Below are 22,593 nucleotides of genomic sequence, written 5' to 3'. Positions count from 1 at the left end.
CGGCTGTCTGGTGCACAGCATGCTGTGCTGTGCCCACGCTGCAGCTCTGTTCCGCCCCGTGCTGTGCCCTGCTGTGCTGCAGCTCCATCTGCAGCATGCAGTGATGCTCTGACCCCACCTGCAGGGTGCAGAGGGCCCTGCTGACAGACTCGTATAAGTAAACATTTGTAAACTTTATGTGTTTTCAAACCTTTGTTTTTCAGTTACAGAAATAGAAAACAAATATTTGAGATGAATACAAACCAGGAGACGAATATCTTTTTGTTTATTGAGTTCATTCTTCTCCTTAGCGGTATGTTAAGTTGAAAAAGCCTTTTTAAAAAATGAACTTCACATCATGGAAAAAAATATTGAGTGTTGCTGAATTTGTACAGGTGCCTTTCAACCCTAAGGTAAATGCCAGTGTTCTGTTTGCTCTTCCTGCCCATCACCAAATAAGAAAAGATTATATATACCTGTTTCTAAACATACACATGTAAATAGTCCTTGCTGTGCTCTCATTCATAGTAATAAGACTGTAACATCTCCCTGCAACGTTTGCTGGGCTCAGTGCAGAAAGATATCAAAATTCATGGCCCGATGAGCACAGTCAGTTACTGTCTGACCCTTGGAGACTTCAGAAAGCATTTAGGTCAGAGGTTTGGTACAAATGGTCCTTTGTCCACCCCTCAGCAGTGCGCGGCCCCACTGGGTGCTGTCAGCACCCAACGCCTTGGGGGTGCTGGGGCCGCGGGGGTCCAGCCGTGCAGCTGGGCTGAGTGCTGCCTGCTCTGAAATGTGGCCTCTTAAGGAAATACTGAGCCCGGGGGTGGTGACTGGGGAGGGAGGAGAAAAGAAAAGGGAAACCTAAAGTCTATATAGCTATAATTACGTGTGATATAAGTATTTTGCACAAATGAACCATTCAGCAGTAAGCCAGCCCTCTAAAATACTGATAAATATACATGTGGACTTGCTGCTCTGGGGCTGGGTTTTTGCCTATCTGGGCACTGCCTTGGTGGCTTAAGGAAAACTAAACAGGATCGGGTTGGGTAATAAAACACTTGGAAGCAGTTCCAGGGCCTTGGAGCGTTGCTGCTGGCAGCCCCTGGAGCTCCTACAGGGGTTCTTCTTCAGCCTGGGGCTGGGAGGGATGTCCTCCACCCCTGTGAGCCTTCATCCCGCAGTGCAGCATGCAGCCCAGGTGCTGTGAGGAGCTGGGTTCACCCTCACTGCCGTTTGGAAGTGGTGGAAGGTGCGTGCAGTTGGGAGCAGCTCGACAGCACTGATTAGAGCTGTCGCTGTAAGTGGTGCCCAGTTTTCAGTTGTCTCTCCCTCCACGTTTTGGATGAGGGAATAGCATCAAAGCAGCGACACCTTGTGCAAAGAGCTCTGGGATCTGTCCCAGAACGGCCTCCTGCTCACCAAAGCAGCCGTTCCACTCGGTGCCTTTCCCCATCGCTGCCCACGGCTGTTTGTGTGCAGCGGCAGAGCCTTTCCTTCCCCCAGCAGCTGGATGGATGCTCAGTGGTTGCCATCTCCCAGTGGCTTGGGAGCACTGTGTGAAGTCTCAGCACCACGCAACGGGCTGCACAGCATTGCAGCGTTCTGTGCAGTGCTGCCTTGGTGCTGTTTGTCCTGGCAGAGGGGAATGGTGTTCTGTGGCAGTGATGTTCTGAGCAGAGGCTGGTAGGAGCGCCGCGTGGCTGCTGTGTGTGCTACATCAGTGTCATGGATGGCTCAGGGCATTGTGCGGCTCTCTTGGTCTCTGGACGTGTCTGGGAGAGGGGCAGTTGTTCCTGGCTGTACAGCTGCTGAGGTTTCTGGTTTATTTTTAAGGGGATGAGAGGAACCTTCGGCGAAGCGCTGGTGTTTGCTCTGGGATGTGCAGTGACACTGAGGGCGTCCTGTTCTCTGCCTGCACTGCCCCTTCTACCTGAGAGCAGCGGGCAAAGGATGCAGTGCTGCTGGTTGTGCTGCTGGAAATCCCTTTCTGCTGCTTAAAGAGAAAGGGTGTGAGAGAGCCAAGTGCAGGGCTGTGGGATAACGGACAGTTGTCAGTCCCCTGTTCCAAAAGAAAGGCTCCTTTGCTGGGGCTGCTCCAGGGCCGTGGTGAGTTTTGGGTCACCAACGAAGCTAATTCCACGGGTTTGGTACGTGATTAACGATGGATGTGATTTTACAGCAGTTTTGGATCCGATGTTCACTGTGTCAGACGGGCACGGGTGGTCTTAACACCAGTGACGAGCACGTGAGCAGGAGCCCCATCCTGTAGGAAGGTGACATTTGCTGCTTGGATCCCCGTGGGCACAGCTGGGCCCCAAGCAGATCACAGCACGCGGCGCCGCTCCCGCTGTGCCCGTCCTCCCCCCTCCCGCTTCATCCCCGTTCCCTGCACGGAGCAGCCGCTCTGTCACCGCACAGCCGGCCCAGCGCAGCTCCTGGGCCCACGGGCGCTCGGGGGTCCCCGGGCTCCACACCACCCCCAGGAGGAGCAGACGGGTGCGGGGCTGCGGCACTACCTGTCAGTTGGCGGAGACGCTGCTGTAGCTCTTCCTGACGGGGAAGGTCAGCGGCGCCGACAGCTCCAGCGACGCCGCCCGCGGGTGCAGCGCTCTGCGGGGGTGCAGGGGGCTGCTGCCCGGGCGCGGGGAGGGCAGCGCGGGCGGCTCGGGGCTCCCCTCGGGCGGCGGGGGCTCGGCTGCGAGCACCGACTCGGTGCTGCTGCGGGGCAGGCGCGGGGAGGGCAGCGGGCCGTGCCGCTTGGGCGGCGGGCTGTGGTTCTGGAACCGCACCGTCTTCACCTGCTGTAAGGAGAGCATCGGGTCACATCGTGTCACATCGTGTCACCGTGAGGGGCGGCGCGGCGCCCGCCTCGAGCACCGGGAGCCCCGAGCACCGCTGTGCCTGTCGGGTGCCCCGGGGAAGGAGAGCTGTCGTCGGGGCGAGGGCAGGAAAGCGTCCCCTTTGTCCTGCTCTGTAATGCGGGGCTCGGCACCAGCTCTGGTGTTTGCTCTTTCAGTACCCGAGAGATAAGGAGAAATTACTTCTCTGAAAGAGCAGTCGGGCGTGGGAGCAAGCTGCCCAGGGAGTGGGGCAGTCACTGACACTGGTGGTGTTCCAGAACTGTGGAAATGTGGCACGGGGGGATGTGGTTGGAGGTCGGTGGCTCTCCTAGTGGTTTGGGGGTTGGGATCCCGCTCAGCCGAAGCCATTCTATGGTCCATGGGATGGTAGGGGTGGGTTGGGGTTGGACTTGCAGATATCAGAGGTCTTTTCCAGTCTTAATGGTTCTGTGATTTATGGGGACCTCAGTGAGATTCATGCCTCATATAAGACCTCAGAAAGCGTCTGAAAGTTTGATCACTGCCACTGAACCAATGAACACCGGCCCCCTCTGAAGGACACCCTGCAGCACTTTGCCTTTCCGAAGGGCTGAATTCGAAGCAGAGTCAGCAGCACCAGTATCTGACAGCTTAAGGCAGGCACCAACCCCAGCAGCACCCATGGGCCCGTGGGCAGCACTCTGTACCTTGTCACTGCTGTTACGGGAGGTGTCCGGCTTCACCAGGATGGATGGCGGGGCTGATGCGGGCGGCCGGGGCACCGACTCACTCTTTGCCAGAGGCTCCGTGGTGTCCAGGATCACCGAACTGCAGACCGATGGAGTCCTGCTTTCCCCTCCTCTGACCACGAGTGCTGGCAGGGCTTCGTGGGAGAAGTTGGGCCTCGTGCCCATCTCAGCTGTGCCGGCAGCGGGGCTGCTGTGCGGTGAGCTGCCAGCATGTGGGTACGGCTGCAGCCCGGCCGTGGGAACGCGGCGGAGGGAGCTGGCAGCCTGCAGCCCTGCCTGCCCCGGCCTCTGCAGGGACCCATCTGGGGGCGAGAATAGGGGAGGGCAGGGGAGCGTGGTTAGCGGGGTCCCAGCGGGAAGGCGCGGGGCAGCTGCGTGCAGCGGGGGGCAGGCAGCCCTGCGGGACGCACTGCCGGCACTGCCCGGCCCTGCGTGGTCCTGCACTGAGCCTCCCGAGGTGCCATGGGGGAAGCAGCACCCCGCAGGCCTGGCGTTTCCCATCCTCTGCCGTTGTGCTTTTGGCCAAGCACATCTGTAAGTTTGCACCCGAGCCCTCCCCCATGGTTTGCTGCCATTGGTTGCTCTGCACTGGCTGCTCCATCTGGCAGCTGCTTTCCAGGCTGCAGCACTGGAAGTCGCACACTTAATTTCCTTGGCAGTGCCTCGCTGTTTACAAGATTGATTTTTTAATAAGAGCCACCACAGGTGCGTGAGGTTCTCTACAGCAAAACAGCTTTTAAGTCTAAAGCCTCCGACAGTGGCTCTTGCAAATGAGCCAGACCCGAGCCAGCTTTGCTGCCCATCTGCACCCCAACCTGGGCAGCGTGCTATGGCTGCTCAAACACATTCAGAAATCTGTTCCAAGGCAGCGTATCTTCCCACCTGCAGCCTATTCATGACTTCATGCATCTTGGATATTTCCAAGCTGTAAAACTTTGCTCCCGAAATAGAATTATTCTATTCTCTTGCTCATCCTTCCTATGCTTATTTCTAATTTTACTCTATTCTCTTTGAGTTATCCGAATATGAGAAGTATTCAGGATATGAGCTCACCAGCACTCCTACAATGGCACTGCTGAGTTTTACTTTTCTGTTCTGAGCTTCTTTCTTGATAACTCCTGATAATACCTTAATTTAACCTTCTGTAACTGCCTGCACACGCGGAGCTCTCAGGGTCCTCTGTGACAATCCCCAAACCTCTCTCCGGAGGACCAAAACCAACGCAGCTCCCAGTGCCGTTTGCACAACCAGGGCTCGCAGCTCCCCACAGCAGCACGTTGGCAGCACCTCAGGGATCCCCGCGCCCATCCCAAGCACAGCTGCAGTGCCCGTAGGGCCGCAGTGCCCGTATCGCAGCGCCCACCCGCACTCACTCTTCCTGGCGCAGCCGCGGCCGCGCCGCAGCGCTGTGTGCCCCACGGGCAGCGCTGCCTTCAGCGCTCGGCTCTGGCGCTGAGCGCTCTCCGAGGCGCTGCCCTGGGAGGACACCGAGGAGGCCGACAGCGTCCACGAGGCGTACAGCGAGGGCAGCTTCGAGTCGGGCATGCTCGGTTTCCTGTTGGCAAAGGAGCGGAACGTCAGCTGGTGGCGGAGGAGCGCGGCGCTGCGTGCAGATGGAGCTCAGCGCTGAGGTCCTCCGCTGCAGGGCCGGCTCCGGTCCCGGCGAGGTGGGGTCCGTGCGGACACCTCCCTGCAGGGCTGGGCACTGCTGCTCCAAATAATTCAGTGCGAATCCAGGGTGAGGTTTCCTGACGTCTCCCCCACGTTCCCTTTGCAGACACTGTGCGTTGTGAGCCCGTGGCCGGGTCTCTGCCCAACCTGGGTGTATTTCAGGGAAACTGAGGGCGCGGGCAATTTTTTTCTCGCCTAAAGTAAGCGTATATTTTAATGATTGCCCTTCCTAATGCATTCACTCAGTTACATCCATGGCTTCCAGCATCGGAATGCCTGCTCTAAAGGCAGTGACGTCACCGCGGGAGCAAGAAGGCCATGAACTACAGATCCCCACCCCACTGCTTTGGTTCCATGCAAGGAAAATCAGACCTGAGGAGGAGAGCAAAGGAACTGCTGGGGGAGATGCCAGCCCTGCCCATGGCCAGCGAGGCGCCCTGCAGGCAGCCGTTGTGGTGCTGCCCCAGGATGTGAACCCCTTCACCCTTCTGCAGCTTCAGCTCATCAGGGCTGTGCACCACATGGGGGTGGAGAGCCGTGCAGCTGTGGAGACACGGGGACGTGGGGGGGCCTTGTCCTTGTGCCCAGTGCCTGCAGCGCTGCCTGCGGTGTGGGGCTTTGTGCTGTGGGCACTGCATGCCCGAGAGTCCACCTGCAGCCCTGCACAGCTCATGGGGTGCTGCTGTTACTGCAGAGATAACTCACAGGGAAGAGCCTGCCTGCAGGGTTCGACGAGAGGGGATATGAATAAAAGGAGGGCCAAAAGGACTGAAGAAAAGTAAATCTTGTCACAGCATCTTTCTCAGAAGCAGTAGGCAACCAGCCAAGGGCAATGAGCAAGGAGAATGCTGCTGTGCCACCCTACCATGCAGGTACGCGCTGGCATAAGGGATGGAGGACTAACGAGCACCTGGCCTAAGGCAAAGCATCACGAGGAGTGCAGATGTGTGCTCCCTGGGCAGTAGCAGCAGGAATGGTCAGAATCTGTCTCAAATCTTTCCAGTACTGTACCTAAATTCTTCCATACCCCTACAACAACCTTCAGGGTCAGCTGCCCCAGCAGTCCGTGCAGCTCCTGCTCAGAACTGCGGACACCCATGCACAGCCCCAGGCACACAGCCCTGCACCCCAATGCCCCTCCTGCAGGCAGGAGCCCAGGGAGCAGCTGGGATGGGAACAGGGATGGATGCAGTGCGGAGTGCTGTGTGACCCCCCAGCAGGATTCACACTACGTACATGTTGGCTGAGAAGTGATGCTGCAGGTGGGGCAGAGTGACGATGGCCGCCGAGTGCCTCAGTGATCCCTGAGCAGGATAGTAGGATGCACTGACCTACCGAGAGAAACAGAATGCAGTATGTTAATGTGAAGAGGGGCTTATTTGAGCCACTGGAGAAACCATTGAAATCACTGGACAGGCATCACCCATGCTTCCAGAAAGACAAAAGAGAGACACAGAACCTCAGTGAGTTCAGATGGATCCAGCAAATGAGGCGCAAGGTCATTTAACGAGCACAGACTTTTCTAGGGAAGATGGACCCTGCCCTTGGTCTTGAAGGCAAAACTTCCAAACTGCAGAAGCAAAACAATTGAATCTGACCTCTCTGAGCTGTCCTGGCTGGTTGCTGTGTGTGCCCAGCAGCGCAGCACAGGATGAGCAGCAGCAGGACAGCGCAGTCCGTCCTGCAGCAATGTGCTGTGCTGCTGCTGGAGTTAGAAATGGAGAGGAAAAGGGAAAGAAAGGGAAACAATTGGTCTGCTTAGAAGACAGTGCTTTAGGGAACAGCACAGGGACCCAGCATGAGGCACCTGTTTTAGAATCAAGTTACAGTCAGTGCTTCTCACTGGCACTTAGGAAAGTAGGGTTCACAGCCTACAAAGCAGGACAGCAACGTTTTCGGGCAGGAGACAGTGAAGCACTATAGGCTGGCACTGCTCATACCTTGAAGCACACAGTGATGTGCCTGGAAGCACGGCCCTTCCAGACCTTCCAGCATCCTCCTGTCACTGCTCCACACCACTCCCAGGGCCTCTGCACCCCTTCTGGAACTGCTGCCTCTTCTGTTATGTTTTTGGGCTCCCACCCCCCCAATACCTCCCACCCCCCAGCACCACCCCAGCACTGGGGCTGTGCCTCACTGGGTGCTGTGCTCACACACCAACCAGCTGATGCACTGCACACTGTGTGTCCCCAGGAGAAAAATGGTGTTCAGAAGGAAGGAAACCTGAACAGGCAGCACATCAACGCATCTGTGCTGCTACTTATGCTGTTGACAATAGCTCACACCGAGACACTTTTGGTAAAATTATATTGGGGTCATGAGACACAGTACCATTTCAATTGAATTATGGTTCTATTGTAGGGCTTCATTTCCACTCACATAAAAGAGGGCCTAATATCCAGGGCTGTTTGCAGGCTAATGCTAAGCACAAAATGCCTGCTGGGTTTTATTGTGCGGACACCGAACTGCCGGGGGCTGGCTTATTGCTTTATAAAACGTTGGAGCAGCCTTCAGTGTGAAAGATGCCACATAAATCTAAACAGAACCTTTTTCCTCCCGTTGCAGATGATCTGTGAAGATCCTCTGTTGAGATCTTCAGACAGAGCATGAAGCAGCAATGAGGCTCTTTGCCCCTGCAGCCAGCAGAGGATGCACTCTCAGGATCAGCCCACACCCCTGGGTGGCTGCAGGCAGGAGGGCTGCCCAGGGACTGCCGGTGTGCAGGAGCCATCAGTCTGGAAGCAGAGAGCTGCGGCAGCAGTGCATTCAGGATAGGGCAGCAACCCCAACTTCCAGGAGGGCTGACACCGCTGCTTGGAAGCAGCAGGAGGTGGGGCACTGCTCCTGCGGATGCTCTCACACTGCTGCATTTGTCCTTCATGCAGAAGCCTGCCCCGCAGCGGCCTGCAAGGAGAGCCCAGCAGATGGATTCTCCCAAAATAGGGGCTTCAGTCAGGCTTTTAAACTGGGGCTCAGGACGACGGCATGGCCCATGGCCCCCTCGGCCTCCTCCTCCCCCAGTGCCACCCAGGGCAGGTGCCCAGGGCCACGTCGAGGAGCTCACCGAGGAGAGAACTCCAGTCCCTTACTTTCTATGCGTTCCCGGGGTCCCCGGGCTCTAAGAACTGACCTCCCCTGTTCAAAAGTGTCCCCGGCAGCCAGCCGAGCCGTCATCCCCCGGGCGCTATCAGTGCCACACCATCACATGCCCTCCGTCTGGCCGCCCGCCCCACGCCGTCCCGCAGCAGCCTCACCTGGGCGGGGGTCCCGCGGGGCGCATCCTCACTGCCGGCAGCGGCCACGCTGGGGTTGCTGGAGCTGATGAGCACCGGGGAGCTGATGCGCAGCGCGGGGCGGTCGGCAGGGGCGTGCACCATGCGGTTCAGCGTGTTGAGGGCCGTGGTGATGGAGAAGGGCCGCAGGCTCTTGCGCCGGGCGTCGGGCGCCTTGTGCAGCTCCTGGCCCCGCGCCTTCGGGGAGGCCACGCTCAGCGGTGTGCAGCGGAGCGGGGTGGGCCAGGAGCCTTTGCTGCTTTGCAGGAGCTGCCGTGCCGTCGTGTTTGGCTGCAAGAGACACGGGGAAGGGCCGGGGGCTGCTGCAGGTCCTCCTCAGCAGCGTGGCCTCCTGGGCATCTATGGAACACGGGGCTCGAGCGCTTCCCTCCATGCTCTCAGCAGCAAGTTCTGAACGCCAAATTATCGGCGCAGAGCCGGCAGCCAAATTAAAACTGGTTTGGAAAACACACTGCTCACACAGCCGGGCGCTGCCATCGAGCCCCCGTTGCCTGCGGCTTCCGAGCAAGGCTGGAGCCCGCTGTGCCCCTGCAGCTCATGGCACTCATGGGATGCTGCTCCTGAGCAGAGCCCGGCCTCGTACTGGAAGTGCTCGTGGGAAGGGCCCAGCCCTGAGCTCACAGAGGCAACGCTCAAGCAGTATTTCTTGGAAACTGCTGATCACTACAGCATTAATACAAAGGGCATGTGGTGACAGTGTTTTTCACCAGGATGACTGCCAGAGGAATTAATCATGATTTACTGCTGACACGAACAAATTGCAAAACTTGGAGATTCTCACCCACTCATGTGAGGCAATGCGCCCGGCTGGGGATGAATGGCAGCGGCTGGCGTGGGGCAGGGAGCTGCTGCTCAGTGCTGTCATTCTGCTGCACGGATTATTTGTTCATTTCCTTCCTCCTCACTTCTTACAGCGAGGTTTAAAAAGAATCATGTGTGCACATGTACACATACAGACTGGTCATAGCGTCATTTCTCTGTGCAATTAAACTGCAGCCAGAGCCCAACTTTTCTGCCTTCTCCAAGAGCAGAGGGCCCACTAAAGGGCGCAGATGGGAGCATCAAAGCCAGGAAAGCCCCGTGCCTCTCAGAGCAGACACATCCTGCTCCTCTATGGTTAATTCCTAACTCCTCGGTGGCTCTGCGTGGCCCTGCCTGGCTCATTTCTGTTAACGTCAGGCTTAAATGAGTTAAAACAATTTAATTAAATGAGAAGATGTTTTACCAAATATATTAGAGCTTCAAACAGGACGTTCTACTGCTGCCCTTTTATAAAACAACCACAAAGAGGTGCTTGCTGTAATTACGGTGATTATAAGTGTTAATTCTGTTTCGAGGAATTCTTGTTGGTGCCACACTCCCACTCTGCAGCTGCACCACAGGAGCACAACTTGTGTCCTGAGCGGAGCTGTGAGGGCTCAGCCGGGCTCTGCCTGCTGCCCATGCTCTGCCCCCGCCTTCCCCACACTGCAAAGTCCTGCAGTGCCATGCCAGGGCTGTACCCACCTCCACAAACAGCACGGGGAAGATGCCCACTTTGTCGCCCAGCTTGCCCTCGGCCCAGTTGCCATCGACTCTGCTGATGACGGTGATGATGTCTCCCTGCAAGGCAGAGCGCTGTTAGCGGGCGGCTCGCCCCACATTTCACAATGCTGCACCTCAGTGTTGCTCCTCTGCCAACCCTCTGCTCCTTCTGGTGTGTCTTTGTTCCCAAACACAAGTCCTTATTCAGCACAATGCTCAAGCGTGGTTTTTTTTAAGGGTGCAAGCGTGGCTGAATGCGGACATGGGCATGAGCCTGGCGATGGGGATGTGAGACACAGAGGTGCCGTTTGGAGGCTCCCACCTCAGGGAAATGTCTGCAATCACCATGCCCAGAATGAATAACAAAAATGGCATTTTATCTCCAAACCAAGCAAAAGGTCAGTGTGAGTGGTGGGGCAGTTGGTGCCGCACTGCCGAACCCTCTGCCCATTACTTCAGGAGCTGGAATCGCCCGATGCTATTGCGCTGCAGGTGTTGGAAGTAGATGGCAGGGGTGGGTGGCAGGTGGGGTGACAGGCAGGGGTGGGGTTCTTCTCAGCATAGGGATGCTGCCAGATCAGTGACACTGCAGGGCTGCAGGCAGCCACAGGAAGATGGAAGATTTTTGGAGGCCTGCATAGCAGCCAGCTCTGCTTCTGAAGAAAGAGCTCGCGCTGTGCTGCACAGCAGGCAGGTGCTGCCAGAGCACTGGAGCAGGCATCCCAGAGAGGTTCTGGTGCTCCTGCATGCAGCGCTGCTCTGCACTGCTTCTCCTCTGGCTCCTCTTCTTGGTCAGGAGGCACAGGGAACTCCGGGATCTTTGGCTTCTTGCCCTGCATACACCCCACATTCAGCCCTGACCTGCTGGAGTCCAGACCTGGCCCCATGCCTCTGCTTCCTGCTGGCCAGAGTGCAGGAGCATCTGTGCTGTGCTGGGGAGGGATGTGGTGGCTTCTGCAGGGACACTGCTGCCTCCAGGCACTGCTGTCTGCTGTGCTCTGCACTGCCTCACCTCCTCCTGACAGCACAGGGACAGCTGACTGCTGGGAGGTGCAGTTGCACTGAAAGCCATATCCTCTAGCTGAGAGCAAACACAAGCTCTGCAGACTTTGGGGAATGAAAGGAAATACAGGAAAAGTTCAGGTCCTGCTCGGCAGTGTGTGCCTCCAGCAGGCTGCCTGAATGTGTCTAGGCTGTGTAAGAGAAGTGTTCTCAGACCTGCGAGCAATTTTCTTTGATATGTCAGTGGGTATCTTTTTAGACTCTCTTTTAGTGATCTGGTGGGAGAGCAAACTGCCACCAGCAGCCTGCTTTTCATCAACTCTATCAGTCAAACCGGGGCCTGAAATGGCTGCTCAGGGTCACACTCTGCTCTCCCAGGATGCTCTCATTCTGTATCCCTGCGCCCTCCCGGGGAAAGCTGGCTTTAAGTCACTGCTGTCAGTGTCTGGAAACCTTCCTGGCTCTCAGCGTAGAGCTGCTATGGCGCTGCGAGGCAGCAGAATGCGATGCGATCTAAAGAAGAGCACCGGCCCGGCCCGTAGCGCCCAGCCCCCGCAGGGCGGTGTTACCTTGTGGAATGACAGGCAGTCGTTGTTCTCACTCCTATCCCTGCTCCTCAGGTCGAAGTTGTAAAGAGCCCTGCAGAGGGGCGGCGGCAGCGGCAGCTGTTTGATGACCTGCACGGAGCTGGCTGGGAAGACCCCGCTGACGCCGTTCAGCTCCCCCAGGTACCAATTCTGGTCCAGCTGCCGCAGCAGCACGATGACGTCCCCCTTGTTGAAGCGCAGCTCCCCGGGGTTGTGGCCCCGGTACGAGAACAGCGCTTTGGCTCGCGGCACCTGCGGGACGAGGAACGGCACAGAGCTCAGCCGGGCAGCTCCACGAGTATTTGTCATTACTGGAAAGGGCAGAGCGATAGTAAGGCTGAAGTGTGCATTTGCTGCGACCAACTGCCCCCATCCTTTCTCGATGTCTTTTTCTAATGAAATCGAGCTCCAAAAGTACTTCTTCTAAATGTGTACCCAGATGAAAAGCAGGCTGAACTTGTCTGAGAATGTTAAGGAACAATTAATGCCTTAATGTAGTCATCCCGTGGGATCCTACTGCCTGCTGTAAGTTCCCTTCTAATAAAATCTCTCTGGGAATGAATTTGGGTGTTTCTGCTCTGGTGTGGCCAGAGGTGACAACAGCTGTGCAGCTCCCAGCGGCTGCCACCTGCAGTGCCCAACAGCACGGGGCTGGGGAAGAGCCCTTAAGATTTTGGTCCTCAATCTGGGTTACAGGAAGAGAAGCTTCTTAATGTTACTGTTGTGGTGGTACAATATGAGAAAGGAGAGAGATGCCAGAACCAGCAGATGTGAAGGACCTTTAGCATCCTGACCGTCATCTAAATAAACCCATAAAGTTCATTTAAAATAACAGCCTTCCTGACCTTTATCCACACCAGAAAACTCAATTTAACACAACAGGCAGCAGACCGTTGCTCTGAATGAAGGCAGGCCCACCCTGGCTGCGATGCTGTGGGGGGCTGGCAGCTGAGCTGCAGCAGGTGCCCATCCTGCGGTGTCTGTGCTCTGCTGAGCAATCCGAGATGTGCCTTTGGAAATCAGCAAACTGGAAGGCTTGCTTTTAGTGCTGTGGAGGACTGATGGAGATCCCTCGAGCACAGTCCTGTGTCCCACAGCAGCACATCCTAAACAACGGAGCAGCCCCTGTTTGTGCTTTCAGTTCTTTGTAACATTGCCATGTTGTGTGAAGGACGGAGCACGGAGCTCAGCAGAGCTGTGCTGTGCCCATGGGTGGAGCTGCCGGCTGCTGCCCTCCGTGGGGCTGCTGCTAGGATGGCAGCACTCAGAGCTGGGGGACCAGCATCCTCCTGGGGCATCGGTCACATAACTCTGCTACTTTAGCACAGGCTGTATTTGGACACTGGAGTCCCATCACTTGTCAGGTGAGCTCCATCTGGGCTCACATCAGCTCCCCAGAATGGTCCCCACAGCACCTGCGCAGCCTGGACCCCTGGCAGAGCAAGAGGGGGAGGAGAGAAACACAGCATTGGTTTGTTTGGGGTGACCAAAGGAGCACAGGAAAGGGTTGCAGTCTGGGGAACAGAACATCTTCCAGTGCTCCCAAATGCTGACAGAGGAGAAAGGAACCAGGAGGAGAAAAATTTTATGTGCTGCATTTTCTTCAAAGCATTTGGAACAGGAAGCAATTAGTTTAATGTTTTGTTCTAATTGACTCATCTTGTCTGTTAATTTGCAGTAATAGTAAACACATGCACTTGGCTTAGTAACACTGAAAGTGCATTGGTGAAGAAAAAGGGAAATCGTAACAACCAAATTCAAGAGAGCTTCACTCAGCCATCCCCACTCAGTGCCTGGGCTGGAAGTACAGAAGCAGCAGTGCTGCCCGAGGAAACACACTGCAAAGGCATCGCAGTGCACGGCCCTGTGCAGCACGGGGACCACGGGGCACACAGCAGCACGGGGCAGCCCAGGACACAGCACAGGTAGCACTTGTGTTAGGAGAAAAACAAAAGGACCCATGCAAACTGTGGAAGCAGGTGTGTAGAGGAGGAACACAAACGTCCGGGGATGATGAGAAAGTGGTTGCACAGCAAAGTAAGGCCAAACATAAAAGGAACCGAGAACAAGTTATGGAAATGTATTGAAAATAAGAGAAACTCTGAAATGAAATGCAAACCTGTTACTACAGGGAGAAGTCAAACAAGTGACGGTGCTGAGAAGTCTGGAATGTTCTTCCTTCAGCAAGAAGAAGGACAATCAGACCCTCTACAAAATTAGTTTTAATCAGACCGAAATGTGGGCCAGAACAGAGTGCTGAGCGGGATGGGATGGGGATGTCTGTGCAGAGCTCAGCCCTGTGAATGAGGAACGGGTCATTACACCCTGAACAATCCCTGCTCTTCTGCAAGAGCTCCTGGAAGGCAGAATTGCTCCCAGAGGATGGGAACTTGTTGCAGAACTTGGGGATGCAGACATCTGATTGTTAATGCTATTGCTTCTATGCTTCTTTAGCATCCCAAAACTATGCAGAATTTTGGTCTGTTGGGGGACACCCACAGCAGGAGCAGCGCAGCACCTCTCTGCCCTCTGTGCTGCGAGTGACCGCTCCCACCCGATGGATTTGAGGCTGAGAAGGGAGAGAGAATTGTTTAATTATTTTTGGCATTTGGCATCAGCTGCACCAGGCAGTCATCCAACACGTCTGAGTCTCCCTCCATAGAAAACAAAGACACAAACTGAATACTTGCATGCGAGTGTAAGGGAGAGATTCAAAGCATCTCATAGCTGGGAGAAACGTGCTCTGTAATTATCTTCAATGGGCTCGTTATAACTGCTCGCTATTGACAGTGGGTGAACGTGAGCACAGCCTCACGGCACTGAGATATCGAGAGGAACGTGGGGCTGCTCGGGGCTCGGCGCTGGGATCGGGGTCCAGCTGGGTGCTGGCAGAGCCGATGGACGCCCCGCGCCCGGTGCTGGCGCTGCCTGCGGGCCGTGCAGCAACATTCCCACGGCACCCAGCAGCCTCGTCGGGAGGAAGAGTTTGTTTCTAGGGTAGCGCTGATCTTTGCCAGAAGAAATCCACTCCTGGGCATCTTCCAGCTTCGTGGCTCCCCCGCTACAATCTCCGGGTCGGCCGTGCGCGCGGTTCGGCGGCTCGTGGTGCAGCCGTTGGTTCTGCAGGGCTGCACGCAGCCTCGCGCCGCTCCCGGCCCGTTCTGTGCAGGCGGAGCTGCGCTCCGCGGAGGCCGATCGCCATCAGCGCCGCGTCCCAACCGCGGCGGGCTTCGCGGGAGCCTCCAGCGAGGCGCTGCCCGCCCTCGGGTGCGATGGACGAGCCCTGCCCGTCTCCTTTGTGACAGCGCGGTGTTCGGGGCTCTTCGGGTTCCGGCCGGATGAAAGGAGCTATTTGAATGTAAATTAATTGCCATCGCAATTCTGTTTTTCTGCTTTTCGGCGGAGGAGATAACTCCCGCCCCGTCACGCAGAACAAAGCCATCCGAAGCAAACCCGTCGCTCCCATCTCCTCGGGTAATTACGTCTGAGGGCTCAGACAGCTGTGGTTTCTGAGTTCCCCTCCCAGGTCTGCTCCCACCTGCCAGGTGCCAGCAGCCGCTCCCAGCCAGAGCCAGGCCGGGTCTGCGTTCCTATGGGGCACGGGGGGCTGCAAGCACAAGCCCGAGGCCGCAGCCAGGCATGGGAACATGGCCCACAGCTCAGGGCGAGTGGGGATGCGAGGAGGGGCACGGAGCAGCCTGCACAACACGAGGGGCAGCAGAGTGGGGAGAGCAGCCGTGTCCTGCAGGCCCTCGGGATCAAACCCCTTCTGAGCTGTGCCTGCTGTTGATGTGGCTTCAGGCTGCAGGGAGGAATGGGAAATGGGGACTGCAATGTCGGGAGGCATAGAGCAGCCCTTATCGAGGGCTCTGCAGCAGTTTGTGACTCAGAGCCGCCGCTCCTGGCCCTGGGGCTCAGTGGAGCTGCCGCAGCAGCTGTGGCAGAGGACAAGGCCATATTAGGCTTCACCTGGCTGATATAAAGCCACAAGAGAGATTCAAGGTGAGCAGAGCCGGTGCCAAGATGCAACAATGCAGGCGTTCCACCTGCGCCTGGCTTTGTTTCAGAGCTGTGCTCCTCGGTGGAGACAGAGCTGGCAGCGATGTGGGGCTGAGGGCTGAGCTGGGACCGACAGCTGAGCAGGGCCAGGGCTCTGCTCTGTCTTTGGGCCTCCCGCACCACTGCTGTACGTGGCCGCTCTCAGCTGTCGGTGCTGCAGTCAGCACACTGCCATGACGGCTGCGCTGCGTGTCACGGCTTTCAGCCGCACGGAAAACAAATGTGTCAGCCCTCGGCATGCCCCGGCATGATGTGCTGCTTTGGGACCACGTGGCCCCGCCGTGCCTTCCTGCCATGTGGGGAGGAATCCCAGCACCGCTGCTCTCCACTTCCCACCCGTGCGTCCCCGCTGGCTGCAGTGCTGTCAGCTGTGCCCATCGGGCCGTGGCGGAGCCGTGCTGTGCGGCAGTGCCAGAGCTGTGGAGGGGCTGAGGCGGTGGCTCACAAGGCTGCAGGAAGCCGGTGTCTCCGTGCCGTGTCCTCTCCTCTCGTTAAACCTGCCAGTACTCTGCACTTTGCTTTTGCTCTGCAATGGCAAAGCTTTGCTTTCATGTTATTTCAGCAAAGTGCTCGCCTAAGGATGGTGCATCTCTCCATTCCTCTGCGACCTCTGCCTAGCAGATGTTTTAATGGTAAGTTTTCAGCTATATGTGACGTGTGACGCGCTGCTCTTGGCTGACCTGTGGGCCAGGCCTGGAACAATCACTGCCCACATGCCCTTGGCTGCACTCGCTGTAGCCCAGGCCTGCAGCTGGATGAAGGAGCCGCTCTCCTCCTTCCACTTCCAAAAGGAGTCTGACTGCCTCTGAAACCAAGGTATGCATGATCCCAGCAGATGTGGTTTCCCAGCAAGCAAGGCTTGCTCTCTCTTGCCTGCAAAACCATTCAGAACTTCTGGGTTCCCAGTTGTCCTGAACCCAAAGGAAAACCTCATAAGGGATCTGATTTCCACAAGAGAGATATTTGTCTCTCAGAAATAGCACCCAAGCTGTGTTCTCCTTCCTGGCACTGGTGGAAGAGGGGCCTTCCCCAAGCCAGGAATGGAAAGCTGGGCTCAATCACCCACTTACAGGTCCTAATGAAAAAGTTTCTTATAAATTTGTCATCACTCAGTTGTATGGTGCCTCACACAGTGCAGTCCTGAGGCTAAGCAGAGTTTGAGTACCTGAAAATTAGTAACAGCAGAGCAAATCGCTGCACCGAGGGACAAGCACTGCAGATTCCCCTGTGAGGAGAGCAGAGGAGAGGTAAAGCAGAGTGAAGAAGGCTCAGCCCGAAGCATGGCGCAGGTATTCTCACTGCCTTGAGCCGCGCTCCTCTTGGGCACTGCTGAGCTTCGCCTGGCAGAGCCAGTGTGAACGTGCCTGTCGCAGTGCCCGTGCCAGGCAGTGCAGCACTCCCCATCCGGGTCTGCGCTGCGTGTGCCCGAGTGGCAGCCAGGTGACGGCGGCAGTGGCGGCGAAGAGCCTCAGACTTTCAGCCTCCTTGCTGACCACGGCGCTCAGAGGTGAACGCGCTACCCTGCAGAAATCCTGCTGTTCTATTCCTGACTTGCCATCTGAGTCTGACTCATTGCCTTGGTAACAAATTAAAACACTTTCATGTATTTGCAGCTCAGCACCTCATTTTGTGGAACCAGGGAAACTGGCTCCTGCCGCTGTCCCGGTGCCCTGCACGGAGTTGCCCAGGAGCGCCCGGCCCCGCTGTGCCTGGCTGCTGGAGGCACACAGGGCTGTGTGGGCTCTGCGTGGGGAACCCAGCACCCTGCCTGCCCCGCGGCTCCACGGTGCTGTTCTGCCTGTGGCTGCCTCTGCCCAGGATGGATGGATGCCCCGGTGCCACGCTGTGTGTAGCTCCAGCTCTGCTCCATAGCTGCAGCTGAGCGCAATGCTGCTGAATGCAGCTCTCTGGATATGCACTGTTGGGTGATGGATGCTGATGTGACTGACCTCTACTATAGACACAAGAAGCTAAAACCACGTGCAGAGGAGGAAAAACCATGCAATGGTGAACAAGTACGGGGCAAAGACTGACACTTGGGTCACCCTGACGGGAGCAGTGGAAGTGAACTGGGGCAAATCTCTCCTCCCAGAGCATCGCCAGACCCCACGCATAGCAAAGTGCAGCCCTGCACTGTGCAGGTGGAAATGGCCTGGGGCAGGCTGGCCCTGCAAGGAGCTGGGCTTCCCCCCGCAGCTCTGTGCCTGGCACAACAGCCCTGTGACAGCACGGTGACCGGCTCTCCTCTTCCAGGAGGTTTTGCAGATGGGTCAGAGATGTGTTTGCCCCTCCTGGGTGCAGCCATGAGGGTGGCTCTGAGTGAGGTTTCACAAGATCCAGCAATCCAAATCCTGTCTGTCAAATTCAGAAAGGAGCTGGAGATGTTTCTGGAGGAGCAGAAAATACCGAGCGCGGGCTCTATATATAGTGCCCATGTGAAGGTGGCAACGTTGGAGCGCGATGTATTTTTATCCTGGAGAGCTGTTATCTGCCCATCTCCCACGACGTGCAGGAGGGGCGGCTGCAGTGCGCGGTTCCTGCGGAGAGCAGCTGAAGGTGAGGCAGTACGGTGTGCTGTCCCGGCCAGCTGCAGGGCTCGGAGCCCTTGCCTTGCCTTGGCCCCCACTTGTCACTGCCCTGCGTGGGCGCCGTCTGGGAGTGCTGCACTGCAGCCTCCTGCTGCCCACATGTCCGGGCTGGGGCCAGGTAAAGGGATGCTTTGGTGCAGCAAGAATCGCATCCTGCACATGGTTGGGGCGGCTCCGAGGAGTTCAAAGGATTCAGTGTCAATTATTTGCGCGTTCACCTCCTAGCAAATGCTTTCATTCCTGAGTTCCAGACGGTTTATTACGTGGAGATCCTGAAAATCCAAAGTCCTGTCCTCAGCACAGACGGTGAAGTCCCGGGGCCCAGGCAGACCTCCATGGGCCGCCTGCTGGGCAGCGCCCTGCAGCACTGCCACCTGCAGCCAGCTGGGCTGGGCATGGCACGGTGAGAGGGGAGCTGATGGGCAGCTAAGAGAGAGCTGGAACTCCTGGCTCCTTGCAGCTCCTGGCTGCAGCCTGTGTGCCGTGCTCCCAGTGGTCCTGCAGCTCTGCTGGGGCTGCTGGAATTTTGCATGCCAAGAGGTGCGGATCTTTGGTTTGCTTTGGGGGTTTAGTTGGTGTTTTTATCATGCAACAAGCTGGCAAGAAAGCATCTCTGGGATGCGAAACTTCACTCGAACTTGTGATTTCTCAGCTCCGCAGAGTAAAGGAAGTTTATTTATAGATGGTCTTTTCTGTAAAACAAAATGCGTCCTCTATCCTGCCTTGATGGTGCACCAGGCTGCAGCACAGCACGGCGTGTGCTAATTTTATTTGCTCTGTAGCATGAAGTGGTGCACATCCCAATGGCAATCAGCAGTCTGCAGGTGGGGGTGGTGCTTCTTTGGAGACCCTCCCACCTCCCAGCACAGAGGAGCAGGATGCAGAGAGCTGTTCTCTGGGCTCCCAAAATAGAGCAAGCGTTTGTTTGGGGGCGGCTGTCCTGTGGGAGCTCAGCCTCAGTGCTGGAAGCCCTGCAGCAATCCCAGCACTCCCTGAGCAACTGCTGGATGGCTGCGGCCAATGCAGAGAGTTCCCTTTGGGAGCACACACACCCCGCAGGGATGGGGACACAATTTGCTGCCCAGGAGGTGGTGGGGACAGCCACATTCCTGGGGACTGAGCACAGTGCCACAGGGCTGACATCAGAGTGCTCCGGAGCTGCCTGAGTGTGGGACGGCTGGCTTCATTGCTGATAGTGAGTGCTTTTGCCCCCGCTTTGGGATTTTGGTAATGGGGTCATTCCAGGAGTGTTAGCAAAGCCTTGAGGATGCTGGAGGAAAAGTAAATCAGCTCAGTTCAAACTTTTCCACAGAAGAAATCTAAAAATAATCGTGAGCTCAAGTTTCTGTTTTGGAAGAGTAGTGCTTGTTAAATAATGGTGACGATAATAATAGTAAAAGTAGTGGTAATAGCAGCATTATGGACTTCTGCTGCCTTAGCCAAGCCCATGGAGAGATGCTGACTCTGGGCTGAGCACAGGGTCCTTGGCTCTCTGGGCTGTCACTGTCTGGTGGCGCTGGCAGTTGGCTCAGGATTGGACCATGGCAGTGCCACCCTGCTGTGTGCTGCCCCGAGCCGCGAGAGACCGCTGGGAACGTTCTGGGAGCCACCAGCAGGGAGCTGCCATTGAGCAACACCCACAGCTGTCCCTGAGCATCCTGAGCACCGGTAAAGGAATGTGAAAGGGGTGAGAGAGGAAAGCTACAACCTGTGTGCTGCACTCCTTGCGGCGAGCTGCCCTCCAACTGAGGCGTGTGCTCTGCTATGCGTTTCAGGGCCGTGCTGGATGTTTCCCTGCAGGAAGTCCTGGGCCACGAGCTCGGGAGGTTGGCTTGGAGCCGGGATGACCCTCTGGTGGCACTGAGGCCCCTGGCTGTGTGCATCCCCTGCTGCGCAGAGCTCACGGCTGGGCAGCAGCATGGGGCCTCCGTGGCACAGCAGTGACAGATCTGCTGCGGGTCTGCCTCTGTCTGCAGGGCTGAGGGGTGCCCTGGGCTATCAGAGACATGGCATTGAGTAGTGCAGGTGGATGAAAAGGAAATTCTGAAATACAACCTCAAATTCAGGCAGAGGTAGGCTCCCTTCATAGATCTCATGCCACGTCCTAATTATTTCAAAAAAGCTTTTGTACGTTAGAGAAATGACAGGAACAGCTTACAGCTTTAAAATTATCTGAGGAAAGCCTCCCTAGATGAAAGTAGAGTTCACTGAATCTCAAGGTGTTTTGCTAGGGACTCAAATGTCCCTTTACCTTCCTCTTTAATTCTGGGGAAACTGAGGTGCCTTTCTCCATCTCTGATAGTTACAGCCCTGCAGTGACTGATCTGATGGCTATCACACCCAGTGAGTCGCCTGAAAGTTAAAGCATCAGAAACGCCCCCTGAAAGTCAGGAGGGACCTGAAAGCTCCAGAGAAAAGCAGCAAAGTTTGTGTAAAGAGGAAGGCAAACCGCGTTTGTCTGAGCCTGGGGCTCAGCGCAGTTACTGCTACAGTGAGCTCCAAACAGAGAAATATCACGAGGAAACAGCGGCCGGATTTGCAAACAAAAGAACAATCTCTCTTACTCCAAACATCCGTGCAGCATTGCTGCCACGGCAGTTTGGCACCCCGGCACGCAGGGACAGAGCTGTGCGCTCACACAGCGACGAGCGCGGGCGCTGCTTACCCCATCCGTGAGGCTCCTGGGGGCGGTGGGCGGCCGGTGCTGGGCGAGCTGCAGACCCCGCGGGGCCCTGCGGATGCAGGCGGGGGAGGACAGGAGCCCCGAGCGCTGCATGGAGCCAAAGCGGGGCGCATTCTGCCCGTACCTGACACCATCCAGCAGGCGGATGAGCAGCAGGTTGGCCGGCAGCTGCTCGATGCCGCAGAGGACGAGCGTCCTGCACTCGGGGCACCGGAGCTCCTTCTGGGACTTGAGGATCCTCTGCAGACAGGGCTTGCAGAACGTGTGCTGGCACGGCAGCACCTTGGCCGTGGCGTCGAGCTTTTCGAAGCACACCGGGCACTCCAGCAGGTCGAGCAGAGCCAGGTCGTCCATCGTCAGCACCGAGCTGCCGTCACGGCCGCGCCGGAGACGTCCGCATGGCACAGGCACGGGCGTCGGGCTGAGGCAGGCGCCCTGCGCGGAGAGCAGGAGGAATCAGAGCGGAGCTCGGCTGCTGGAGCCCGTACCGCATCCCACCTACATGGCAAGGCAGCGCCTCACGAGCCCATTTGCAAATGCCTGCTTTGCACTCCCATCCAAGCTGTGGTGAGTCAGTGCTGATTCAGGAGCGAGGGGGCCGTGCCCAGCAGCCCCGCGTGGCACCGTGCGGTGGGGCAGGGCGTCCCAGCAGCACCCCGAGGAGCTCCGGCCCTGCTCTGCTCTGCGGGCGCCTGGCGGCACGGCGCGGTGCGGGCGCAGCCCGATAAGATCAGCCTGAGCTGTTTACTCCCGGCTCCGGCTCCAAGCGGCCCCTCGCACACCCATGCACCGCCTCGCTCACAAGATCAGTCCTAATTAAGCTCTCTGCCTACCGGTTTTGACAGCAGCTCTATAAAAAGCCCTCCGAACACAACTACGATCCCGTTTTACCTCGGAGGGACGTGGGGAGCTCTGTGCCGACGTCCTCACCCGCCAGGTTGCCTCAGCTCCCGCAGCCCAGCGAGATTATTCCTCCCACAGCACAAAGTCACTCAACCCGTTCGGGAGCTGCGCTGGCTGCGCTCGGGCGGGCGGCTCTGGGCTCAAGTCACAGCTTGTGGGAGAGCAGCAGCTCCCGTGTGCTGGCCAGGTGAGAGCAGTGCCGCCTGTGCCGAAACCTCCCCTGGTGATGGGGTGTGAACACGGAGGTTGGGGGTGTGAGCCGCTCACTGCTGGGGCTCTCCCTGCCTCGGTCATGGGGTGCCCGTGGCCACGAACCCCCTCACACACAGCTAGGCCAGGGCTGGGCACCGGCAGTGCTGCTCCCAGGCTCTGAGCTGTGGATTCTTGAGCAAGCCAGGAGTGCTGCTGGGGATGGCAGAACCCAGCCTTGTGCTGCCCGAGCAACGCGGCTCCGTGTCCTAACGTGAGTCCCAGCAGTGGCTCCAGCAACCCCAGCTGTGCCCACGTCCTCTCTGCACAGTGATGGGTTGGTGATGTCCAGGAGGGTGCTGCTGCCTGCAGCACTGTGACACTCACGCAGCCCTCAGAACACTGGGCCACCTCCGCACACACCATCCCAGAACGGCTATCACAGGGGGCCAGAAGGGTGGGAAGGTGCAGTCCTATGAGATTTATTTTGCACACCTCCATTTCTGGGCAGGCCGGGCCCATGGGGCACACTGCACTCCCA

At 57.2% G+C, this 22,593-nt stretch overlaps 1 protein-coding gene across 3 annotated transcripts; it reads right to left on the bottom strand.

Annotated features, from left to right (window-relative positions):
* Positions 1-248: 248 nt before the first annotated feature.
* Positions 249-22,048, bottom strand: SH3RF2 (SH3 domain containing ring finger 2). Of its 3 annotated transcripts, XM_085237081.1 has the most exons (11): positions 21,852-22,048; positions 20,943-21,395; positions 11,613-11,882; positions 10,024-10,119; positions 8,479-8,787; positions 6,461-6,555; positions 5,597-5,767; positions 4,927-5,108; positions 3,512-3,855; positions 2,502-2,786; positions 249-2,248 (listed from the first exon to the last, which is right to left on the bottom strand). In XM_085237081.1, the coding sequence occupies exons 2-10, from the start codon at positions 21,312-21,314 to the stop codon at positions 2,505-2,507; spliced, it is 2,121 nt and encodes a 706-aa protein (XP_085093207.1). In that variant the 5' UTR covers positions 21,315-21,395; positions 21,852-22,048; the 3' UTR covers positions 249-2,248; positions 2,502-2,504. The 3 variants fall into 3 exon arrangements, with proteins under 3 accessions (XP_085093207.1, XP_085093206.1, XP_085093205.1); XM_085237080.1 differs by lacking the exon at positions 5,597-5,767 and having other exon boundaries at positions 2,502-2,783; positions 21,852-22,045; XM_085237079.1 differs by lacking the exon at positions 5,597-5,767 and having other exon boundaries at positions 21,852-22,038.
* Positions 22,049-22,593: the final 545 nt, after the last annotated feature.

This window comes from Meleagris gallopavo, chromosome 15 (genome assembly GCF_905368555.1).
Source record: "Meleagris gallopavo chromosome 15, MGAL_WU_HG_1.1, whole genome shotgun sequence".
NCBI classification, from domain to species: Eukaryota; Metazoa; Chordata; class Aves; order Galliformes; family Phasianidae; genus Meleagris; species Meleagris gallopavo.
The sequence above is the reverse complement of the archived record's forward strand: the minus strand, read 5'-3'. Positions and strand labels throughout refer to the sequence as shown.